Consider the following 12,179-nt stretch of genomic DNA (forward strand, 5'->3'; position numbering starts at 1 on the left):
GTAAGACTGGGAAATAGAAAATTCAACTTTCATCATATACCTTTTTGTACAGTTTATATTTATTTTTATCCTATGCATCCATATAAATACATTTACAATTCTTACAGTTGATAATTTTAATAATAATTAAAAAAAAAACTTTCCTCAGAATACATACCAGTTCAAAATGAACTTTGCCTCTGGTTGAGGGTAAAGGATGAGACCAAAGCTACAGAATAAGAGCACTTGAACATAATCTCTTTTTAAAACAAAACAGGGACACCTGGGTCGCTCAGGCAGTTAAGTGTCTGCCTTCGGCTCAGGTCATGATCCCGGGGTCCTGGGATTGAGTCCTACATTGGTCTCCCTGCTCAGCGGGGAGCCTGCTTCTCCCTCTGTCCCTCCTCCCCACTTGTGCTCTCTCTCGCTCCCCCCCCCCCCACAAAAATAAATAAATAAAATCTTAAAAAAAAAAAAAGAAGGTCTAGCAAAATGTTAGTAGTGGCCAAATCTGGGTTTATTTGACATATTATCTTTTTTCAGGCTTAGGTATCTTTTTATCTTTCAAAATAAAAGGTGTAATTAAGAGAAAAAAACTGTAAAAGAAAACCTTTCCTAGACCCCACAGTCCTCTCCACCTCCTGCCAATTCTCTTCTCTCCCACTCAAACTTCATAAAAACATTGTAACAGCTTTCCCTAGCTCCCAACTCCCATTCACTTGTCAATGCAAGATGACTTCCACAACTGACCCCACCCCACCTACACAAGACACAGCTTTCGTAAGGTCACCAGTGACCTCCACGTTGCTGAAACCAAAGAATGTTAGGTTCTCGTCTTTGGGAATCTCTCAGCAGCACACAGTTGTAGCTCCAACAGGGTTGACCACTCCTTCCTTCTTGAAACACTCTCCTTTTGACTGACATGAAATTGTACCATACTGGTTTTCTCCTACCATTTTGGCCTTCTTTTTTTCAACCTCATGAGCAATCTCTTTTACCCTCTACTCAGTTTTTTTTTTTAAACAAAGATTTATTTATTTATAAGAGAGCATGTGTGCGCTCTAGCAGGGGGAGGGGCAGAGGGAGAGGGAGAGAGAGAGAATCCAAGCAGACTCCCCACTGAGCACGGAGACCCACTTGGGGCTCAATCCCAGGACCGTGACATCATGACCTGAGCTGAAATCAAGAGTTGGGCACTTAACCCACGGAGCCACCAAGGTACCCCACCCTCCCCACCCTCTACCCAGTTTTTAAATGTCAGAGTTCCTAAGGGCCTGATCCTTGGACCTCTTCTCTACTGGTTCTTCTCACATGACCTCATTCACTGCCATGACTTCAATGAAAATCGACAATATAATGGCTTCCAAATTTACAGTTTCACCCCCGACTTATGTTTGAATTCAAGATCAGTACATCCAGTGGGCCACTTACTATATCCTCCCCACAGGCACTCCAATTCAATATATTCAAAGCCAGAATCAAAATCTTCTGCTTCAAACTGCTCCATTTAAGGCAGTACACTCAAAATAATTCTACAGATATTTATCTCTTCATTGTAGTAGAAACATATTCACCATGGATTAAGTAAAAAGAAAAAAAAAGATTATAAAACATTATATATCAGGGTGCCTGGGTGGCATAGTCAGTTAAGTGTCTGACTCTTGGTTTTGGCTCGGGTCGTGATCTCAGGGTCATGGGATCAAGCCCGCATTGGGCTCTGAGCTCAGAGAGGAGTCTGCCTGGGATTCTCTCTCTCCCTCTACCTCTGCCCCACCCACTTGAGCTCTCTCTCTCTCTCTCTCTAAAAAAGCTTAAAAAAAACACATTATGTATCATTTGTTCCCATTACCGCAAAACAAAAAGATCCACCTATGTATCTACCTACTTATCTATCTATCTATCTATCTATCTATCGATGGAGAAATATAAATGCCTAAAAAAAGACCTGTTAGGATACACAACAAAATGGTTTGTTTTTGGTTTTGTTTTTTTTTTTTTTAAAGATTTTATTTATTTATTTGACAGAGATAGAGACAGCCAGCGAGAGAGGGAACACAAGCAGGGGGAGTGGGAGAGGAAGAAGCAGGCTCACAGCAGAGGAGCCTGATGTGGGGCTCGATCCCGAAATGCTGAGATCACACCCTGAGCTGAAGGCAGACGCCTAACCGCTGTGCCACCCAGACGCCCCACACAACAAAATGTTAAACAATAATCTCTGGATGTTATGATTACAGGTGATTTTTATTTCCTGTCTTCTTCAGCTTCTTCTTCTGCGTGTGTATTTCCCATATTCTTAAAAATGAATGTTTTTCACTTTTATAATCAGATATTCATAGTTATTTTTTTTAATCTCCTGATAGGATGCCATATGAAGTTCAGGCCACCAGTTACAAAACTTTCTTGCTTAAATGGTTTAACGTAAGTCTACTCAAGCTTTTAGCTCTAACTTTCAGGTTCTACAACACCACTAGGAAATAATCAGACAATCAACAAGGAAGGACATTCTATAAGACAAATGGTCTGACCCAATCAAAAAGTCACTGTTAGAGGAAAAAACAAGTGGAACTGCTCTAGATTCAAGGCGACATAATAGCGAAATACAAAGGGTGAAACTTCATTGCATTTGGGTTATAAACAACACCCACAAAAGACATTTTGGGGGAAATTACAGAAATGGATAGAGTATTAGATGATATGGGAGCATTACTATTCATTTTCTTGAGTGAGATAATGGTATTGTGCTGCTTTAACAGAACATAGAGAAAGTCCTTATTTCTAGAAATGCATGCTGACGTATTTAAAGGTGAGTGTCATGATGCCCAATAGAGAAAGCAAATGTCAACAACAGCTGAATCTAAATGGTGGCTGTTCACGGTAGTGTTCTTGGGGAGAAAATTATTTTAAGACTATAAGCTTCCAAAAGGCATGGACTGAATCCTCTCAATTTTGTATCCCCAGCACCTAAAACACATTCTGGTATAATAAATGTTTGTTGGGAAAATGAATAAATAAAAAGAAGCTCATATTTTGAGATGCTGGGCTTTGGGGCTGGTAGAAATGGTGATGCTTTACATACTGCTGCCATCTTCTAAAAGAATTAACAGATGTGAAACCTCTTCTATACAGCCTGGCATATACGAGGCACTCAGTAAATGTTAAGTCCCTTCTTGTTTCCCATTCCTTTCCTCTGATACACTTTTTTTTTTTTTAAGATTTTATTTTTTATTTTAGAGAGAGAAAGAAAGCAAAAGTACAAATGGGGAGGAGGGGCAGAGGCAGAGGGAGAAGCAGAGCAAGAAGCCTGATGAGGGACTCAATCCCAGGACCCCAGAATCATGACCTGAGCGGAAGGCAGATGCTTAACCAACTGAGCCATCCAGGCGCCCCTCCTCTGATACTCTTTAGGCAAATGACAGGTGTCATTAAAATCAAACAACTATTTTGAAATTTCTCACATAATAGACAAAGCAGAAAGGGCAAGTAACTGGGCTGAAACAGACTGAAATTCATGGAGTTAATCAGATTGAATGGATATTCATTTTGGACAAAATACTACATGAAAAGCCCTTGCCTGGTAGATGATGGACATAAAAGAGAGGTCTGAAATAGTAGCAATTATAACTATAATAACTGACTTAATGTGTTTTACCTCACTGAATCTTTAAATTCACTGTAGTTTGTACTATAATTATCCTCATTGTTTTAAGTGAGGAAAGGAAGGTATGGAGAGGCAGCCAAAGGTCACAGAGTTAAGTATGTGGTAGAGCTGGGAACCAAACTTACTAAAGAGCTCTTGCTCTTAACCACCACTTTCTACTTTTGCCCTTGTCCTATTCCATGTGAGGGGTGGAATGTGGTCCCAGCCACTCTTCTCAAAGATATGTTAGGAATCTTTCTAGACAAAATTATTACAGAGTATTAGAGGGTCACTTAAAGCAAGCAGACCGTATCAGGAAATAACCACATACCTGCAGAACAGATGGGATTTTCTCCTGAAGTTCTGACCCTAAAAAGAGGGAAAGAGTATGTTGAATAAAATTAGAAACCCATATTTAATCTACATAGTTACCAAAACTTGTATGCTTCTGATTAAGGATAAGTCCATGCTAGATGTTTCCTTATTTCTTCCTACCCTTCTTTCCATAAACATTATTCAGTGCCTATTATGTGCCAGACATCCTGAGGATGCAAAAATAAGTAAAATGTCTCTACCTATGGTCTAGTTGGGAGGGAGATATGTAAACAAAGGTGATCCACAATGTAGTGCTGATCCAGAACAAAAACTTGTACGAGTTTGGTGGAACACAAAGTAAAGTGTGGTTATTTCCACTATGGGAGTAGAACCATTTGACCTGACTTTTAAAAATGCAGAACTGTTCTCGATTATTGAGCCTTAAGGAAGAGCATTCTAGGCAGAGGTATGAAAGTGGTACGGTCGGGGAACAGCAACCAGTTGGATGTGAGCGGGAGGTTGGTGAAAGAGGTAATCAAGGGCCAGGTTATGAAGAACTTCATACGCTGTGCTAAGGAGTTTGGTGTTTACTCTGTATAGGCAGTGGGAAGCGCCTAGCAGATTTTAAGCACAGGACTGCGATGATCAAGTTTAAGTTTTAGAAAGTTAACCCTGGCAGCAGGTGAGCAATGAATGGGAAGAGGTGAGACTGAGGCAAGAGAACCAGTGAGGTGGATCTTGCCAGGAGGGTAGAGAGGAAAGAAGAGCAATGACAGCAATGAGAGCAATGAGAGCCAGACTGAATACAGAAGTCGAAGAATATGGAGGAGAGTAATATGGCTCTGTTTGGCTCACTAGGTTATCGGAGTATTTTAGTTCAGCATCCTGTGAAGTTTTGAAACTAAACTGTGGCACAAGTTGGAGACAAGCAGATCTGTGATTAAATGCTGACTGTACCGTTTCCAAACTGTGACCTTCGGCAAGCTCTTTCATATCTCTGTAACTCAGTTATCTCATCTTTAAAATGCAGATAATAATAGTACGATCTCATGGGACCGAAAATCTATCTTGAACTCTCTGAGCCAGTTTCCTCTTTTGTAAAATGACGATATCTATATTTGCCCTGTAATATTTTTGTAAAAATCAGAGAGGACATGTAAAATGGTTCTATAGTAAGTAGGCAGGGTGCTATAGTAAGTACTTATTGAATAGCTGACTGATCAATGATGGGAAAATAGATTAAGACAGAAAGGAATAATAGGAGAGAGGCTTCAATAAATGTAAAGGATTAAAGAAATGCAGACTCACGAGTGCCATGCAGTCCAGGGAGATATACAATTCACTGTTTTATATCATATGGCTGCCACATGTAAGACACTGATTATCTGCTGAATCGAGAAATAAACTACCAAATGCCATTCATTACCATTGAGAGAAAAACAGTGGGGAGTAGCAACCTGTATATGCAAGGCAGTGGAAAAAAACTTGGGTTTGAATTCTAACTCCAACTCATATTAGTTATGTCATCTTAGAGCAATTGATTTACCTCTCTGGACCTCAGTTATTTATGTATAAAATTATACATGTATATTTATATATATATACATATACAATATATATGTATATTTGTGTATAAAATTAAGATGATATGCTCTGTTTCACCAGGTCACTTTAAGGATCTATTCACTCATTGAAAAAATAGTTATTAAATGCCTACTTTGTGCCAGGAACCATTCTAGGCTCTACGGATACAGCAATAAACTTGACTAACTAAAATCCTTAGCTGCATAACGCTTATATTCTAGGGGGCAGGTAGGGAAGACAATTTAAATAACTTTACATATACGTATGTCTATATAAAATGTGTGAGGTGGTGATACCTGCAGCAAAGAAAATAAAGGAAGGTAAAGTAATAAAGACTGATGGGGGGAGGCGGTACTATTTTACATAGAGTAGTCAGAGAAGACCTTTTTAATGAGGTGACATCTGGGCACAAACTTAAATGAAGTAAGGGGGGGTCAAGCCATATGGATATCTTTTTAAAATTTTTTTTTAAATTTATTTATTTATTTATTTTAGAGAGAGACAGTGCACATGCACAAACAAGCATGTGGGGGCAGGAGCAGAGGGAGAGAGACAAGCAGACTCCTTGCTAAGCATGGAACCCTGAGTGTGGAACCAGATTTGGGGCTCAATATCATGACCCTGAGATCATGACCTGAGCCGAAATCAAGAGTCTGATGTTCAACTGACTAAGCCACCCAGGCACCCCTAAATTTTTTTTAAGTAGGCTCCACCCCCAGTGTGGGCCTTGAACTCATGACCCTGAAATTAAGAGTTGCACACTCTACTGACTGAGCCAGCCAGGCAACCCAAGCCATATAGGTATCTGAGGGACGAATGGGCAAAGATCCTGGTATAGGAGAGTGCTTAGATCCTCAAGGACTAGAAAGGGAGCCAGTGTGCTAAAGCTGAGTAAGTAGGGAACAGATTGTGTAAAGCCTTGTAGGATATGGTGAGGAGTGTAGATTTTATTTATTTTTTTTAATTCGTTTCACAGGTAGAGTTCAGCGATTCATCAGTTGCATATAACACCCAGTGCTCATTACATCAAGTGCCCATCACCCAATTCCCCACGCCCCCCACCTCCCCTCCAGTAACCCTTAGTTTGTTTCCAAGAGTTCAGCATCTCTTATGGTTTGCCTCCCTCTCAATTTTCATCTTACTTTATTTCTCTTTCTGTAGATTTTATTTTATTTTTTTTAAGATTTTATTTATTTATTTGACAGAGAGAGAGACAGCGAGAAAGGGAACACAAGCAGGGGGACTGGGAAAGGGAGAAGCAGGCTTCCCGCTCAGCAGGAAGCCCGACAATACGGGACTTGATTCCAGGATCCTGGGATCATGGCCTGAGCTGAAGGCAGACACTTAACAACTGAGCCACAGAGGCGCCCTATAGATTTTATTCTGAGTAGGATGGGACACCATTGGAGAGTTCTGAGAGGGAAATGACATAAACTAACTTGGTTTTAAAAATAAACATTCCAGGGGTGCTTGGGTGGCTCAGTCAGTTAAGTGCTTGCTTTTGGCTCAAGTTGTGACCCAGGGTCCTGGGATTGAGCCCTGCATTGGGCTCCCTGCTCAGCGAGGAGTCTGCTTCTCCCTCTCCCTCTGCCCCTCCCCTGCTCGTGCTCTTGCTCTCTCTCCCTCTCTCTTTCTCTCTCTGTCTCAAATGAATAAGTAAAATCTTTTTTAAAAAATTTTTTTTAAATAAGGTTTTAGTGTGAAGGACAGAAGAGAAAAGTAAAAGCAGGGGCATCGGTTAGGAGGCAGAATGATTAGAAGGAGCTAGTCCCTAGTAGTTTAGCAAAACAGAAAACATGAGAGCTGAAACTAGAGCTGAGAAATGGTTTGATTCTGTATGTATTTCAAAAGTAGAGCTGAGAGGATTTGTTGAAGAATTGGATGTAGACAGAGAAATAACAGTGTTAAGGATGACTCCAGGGACTTTGGCCTGGGCAACTAGATGAATGGAGTTGTCATTTACTGAGAATGGAGAAAGAGCAAGATGGCCGGGGAGTTAATGCTTGAGATGCTTAGTAGACATGCAAGTGGAGATGATGAAAGAAAAATGCTGGGTGAACTACCTAGCAGAATGCAAATATTAGCTATATTTAACCATCGCTATTAATATGCTTACCTTAAGAGAGAAAAGGCTTGCTTAAAAATGATATCATTCCTCAGACACAGCACCTACAGCAAAATAGCCATGTTAGGACAATTTTAATTATTCATAGCCTTCCAACCACCTCTTCGAAAAGAGGCTAGAAACCCAAAGTACAAAAACCAAAAAAGACCCAAAGGCTCTTGCCCAGCAAAGAAGCCGTCCTTCAGTTAATACTGGACATGCAGGCAAACCAAGGTCATCTTTGTTCTTATTCCACCCACTACAGAAAATGCTAAAAAACAGAAGTCCCTCTTCCATGCTGCTTTTTTTGTTGTTTTTTTACCTTATCTTCCCTTTTGCACGTGATCTATTTGTTTCCTAATATCAACCAACAATTATGCATCTGCCAAGCACAGGCACCATGCAAGGGACTTTAACTCTTCCCTAATTCTCAAAACACTGCAAGACAATTTTACAGGTGAGACAACTGAGGCCCACAGAGTTTATATTCTGAGAAATTATAGCTAATTAGAGGCTAAGAGGACTGTTTTACTCCAAAGGCTCTCCCTCTGTTACAGAGCACTGTGTCTCAATAATAATAATGACACCAATATCAACAAAACAATAATGAGAGGAGGCAGTAGCAGTGGCACCTTCCCTTCCTAAGTTTCCCCCCTCCCGTTCTTTCAAACTCACTCTGCCTTTCTGGCACCCACTCGAAACATCAGTGGTGTAGCTTTACTAAGGGAGTGTTCAACATAGAGGTCTTTTTATAAAGCAACTAGATAATATATACTAAATGTCCTAAGGCCCCATAACATGATGAGAAAATCCTGTCCTCTCAGGGTAACAATTTAAATCCCTCAACACGTATCTGTTAAAATCCTATTACACGAAAACAAAAGAAAGTCTGAGGAACTGTCACAGACAACAGAAGCCTAAGGAGACATGATGACTAAATGTAATAGAATATCCTGGATGGAATCCTGGAACAGAAAAATGACATTAGATTTAAGAAAATGAAAGAAATATGAATAAAGTATGGGCTTTAATTAATAATAATATATCAATATCAGTTCATTAATTATGAAAAGTATACCATACTAATGTAAGATAATAATAGGGAAAACTAGATGTGAGGTATATGGGAATTCTCTGTACTATCTTTGCAACTTACCTGTAATTCTAAAACTATTCTAAAATAAATTTTATTTTTAAAAAGGCTATTATATGCCAACCGCTGTGCTGAATATTAAAGGGAGTATAAAAACAAAATGTTCAAGCAGAGAAAGACAACTATCATATGATTTCTCTCATCTATGGAACATAAGAACTAGGAAGATCGGTAGGGGAAGAAAGGGACAAAGAAAGGGGGGTAATCAGAAGGGGGAATGAAACATGAGAGACTATGGACTATGAGAAACAAACTGAGGGCCTCAGAGGGGAGGGGGGTGGGGGAATGGGATAGACCGGTGATGGGTAGTAAGGAGCGCACGTATTGCATGGTGCACTGGGTGTTATACACAACTAATGAATCATCGAGCCTTACATCGGAAACCACGGATGTACTGTATGGTGACTAACATAATAGAATAAAAAATCATTAAAAAAAAATAAGAAGAAGAAAAAAAAAAAACAAAAAAAAAAACCCAAAATGTAACAACATAGACAAACTTTGAAAATATTATGCTAAGTGAAAGAAGCCAGTTACAAAGAGCCAAATATTGTATGACTCCATTTATATGAAATACCCAGAACAGGCAAATCTATAGAGAAAGTAGATTAGTGGTTGCCTAGAGCTGGAGGGTGTGAGCTGGTGGGGATGACAACTAAGGGATATGGAGTTTCTTTTGGGGTGATGAAAATGTTCTAAAATTGACTGTAGTGATGGATGTACACTGAGTGTGTGTACATATATATATTATATACATATATTATATGTATATATGTATATATTATATGTATTATATATGTATATATAATATGTATATATGTATATATACATATATTATATGTATATAATATATATATATATGATATATATTATATATTTTTTAAGTAATCTCTAAGCCCAACGTGGGGCTCAAACACATGACCCTGAGATCTAGAGTCACATGCTCTCCCATACTTTATTGACTGAGCCAGCCAGGCACCCCATACTCTGACTATATTAAAAGTCATTGAATTGTATGCTTTAAATGGGTGAATTGTACGGTATATGAATTGTATCTCAATAAAGCTGTTAAAAAATACAAGCACAATCCCTGTCCTGCAGGAGTTTGAACGGCTGGAGAAACAGACACACATCTGTATTAAACAGCTAAGCAATTACCACAAGCATTATATGATTTAAGTCAAAATAGGTGGCATGAGTAACAAGCACCTCAGGAAATTCAGGTGGAGATGGCCAGAAGTTCTTAGCTTTTGGGGTGTTACAGAGAATCTGTTCAAAGCATGAACATTCTCCCCAGACAAAAACATATAAGCACAAATACACAAAAGTTTGCACTTAGGGAGATTCACTGAAACTCTTCACATCTCCCATACACCACTATGCTAAACTCCTCAGGGGCAAGGGTCGTGTTGTATTCCTCTCAGGCACATTGTAGACATTCAACTAACGTTTGTTTTTGTAAATAAATAAATGATTAGAAAGTGAATGAATGCTAACCATGGCTACCATTTATTAAGCACCCACACCTATTTTGTTGAGTACATACCATGTATCTAAATCATAATTCCCTTACAGAATAAGTATTATTATCCCATTTTACAGTTGAAGAAATGGAGATTAAAAATTTACCCAAAGTCAAACAGCCACTATCAAAACTAGCATAGGATCTTAGGATTCTCTGACTCCAGACTCCATAATTTTCCTACTATTCTACACCCTTTCTCAAATGTATTAGTGCTTAAGAAACCTGGGCAGGAGGCACCTGTGTGGCTCAAGTCAGTTAAGCAACCAATGCTTGGTTTTGGCTCAGGTCACAATCTCAGTGTCGTGAGATCAAGCGCTTCATCTGGCTCCGCACTCAGCACAGAATCTGCTTAAGATTCTTTCTTTCCCTCTCCCTCTGCCCCTCCCCCCACCACACACTCGCTTGCGCTCTCTCTCTAAAATAGATAAATAAATCTTTTAAAATATATATATACTCCGGGGCGCCTGGGTAGCGCAGTCGTTGGGTGTCTGCCTTCGGCTCAGGGCGTGATCCCGGCATTCCGGGATCGAGTCCCACATCGGGCTCCTCTGCTGGGAGCCTGCTTCTTCCTCTCCCTCTCCCCTGCTGTGTTCCCTCTCTCGCTGGCTGTCTCTCTGTCACATAAATAAATAAAATCTAGGGGCGCCTGGGTAGCGCAGTCGTTAAAGCGTCTGCCTTCGGCTCAGGGCGTGATCCCGGCGTTCCGGAATCGAGTCCCACATCGGGCTCCTCTGCTGGGAGCCTGCTTCTTCCTCTCTCACTCGCCTGCTCTGTTCCCTCTCTCGCTGGCTGTCTCTCTTTCACATAAATAAATAAAATCTTTAAAATAAATAAATAAATAAATAAATAAATAAATAAATAAATAAAATCTTTAAAAAAAAATATATATATATATATATACACTCCGTTCACTCATCTCTATTCTCTTTGTCATGTTTGATAGATCTTGATCCTGGAAGAACCTTAGACTCATCCCTCTAACTCCAGAGAAGGGAAGTACTGGCCAAGGTATGATAGCCAGTGGCTAGAATCCCGTCTCCCGGGGCTCCTTGTTGCCTTCACTGCCTTTTATGCTGGCATAGGTTAAGCATATCGCATACATAATTATAATGTCTTTTAGTATTTGATTTAATTGCAGTTTTTAGGATCGTCTATGCAGGTTGCCCTTCCTTCCATCTATTCATATCCTTTCCAATCTTCATGACCTCACATTCTCTGGGAGACTTTTCCTAAATTTGCTCAAACTGTTCCCTTCCCTTGCCCCGATTTTTAAAAAAAGATTTATTTATTTATCTGAGATAGAGTGTGCATGTGAGTGGGGGGCAGGGCAGAGGGAGAGGGTCTGAGCCAAAACCAACTCTGCCATCCAGGCACCCCCAGAATATATTCTTAAGTGGGTCACTTCATAAAGAAGAACTGAATAGGAAGAAAGATCTAGATGACACTAATTTTTTCCTCACTTTAATCACTCAGATTTCTGAGTCTCTACAAAAGCAAAGGATTTAATTATCTAAAAGCATGCTTAATGGTTGACAACTTTCTGGAAGACATTCAAATTGTGGTGCGAACTCTCCCTTTCAGCTCTGGGAAATGTGCTTCCTCTGCCCTGCAATGCTTGGCATTATTTATCAGAACAAAAGTAATCTATTTCGGGACTATATCCACAAATACCCGCTCCTCCCAGTCAGCAAATGAAGAGCAGCTACAGCTCTGCAGCAAATAGAAGAGGAGGGCGGGGATGCTAGTGAATGAATGAATGGATGAATGGGGACACAGCTGCTGCAGTGGGTTACAAAAATACTTGTGCCATGAGCTCGGGAGTCAAGAACAGGGGGACTGCACAGCTACCAAAGACTGAAGTCATGGGGCCAAATCTCTACTG

At 40.0% G+C, this 12,179-nt stretch overlaps 1 protein-coding gene across 1 annotated transcript in view; it reads right to left on the reverse strand.

The window, feature by feature from the left end:
- MRPL48 (mitochondrial ribosomal protein L48) overlaps positions 1-12,179 on the reverse strand; it is a 54,507-nt gene that overhangs the window by 36,783 nt on the left and 5,545 nt on the right. Inside the window, exons 2-3 of the mRNA XM_026518069.4 lie at positions 7,632-7,684; positions 3,948-3,985 (exon numbers count right to left, since the gene is read on the reverse strand). Of these exons, the coding sequence (XP_026373854.2) occupies positions 3,948-3,985; positions 7,632-7,684 (91 nt within the window). The remainder of the gene's footprint in view (positions 1-3,947; positions 3,986-7,631; positions 7,685-12,179) is intronic.

Source organism: Ursus arctos, unplaced genomic scaffold (assembly GCF_023065955.2).
Source record: "Ursus arctos isolate Adak ecotype North America unplaced genomic scaffold, UrsArc2.0 scaffold_22, whole genome shotgun sequence".
Lineage (NCBI taxonomy): Eukaryota > Metazoa > Chordata > Mammalia > Carnivora > Ursidae > Ursus > Ursus arctos.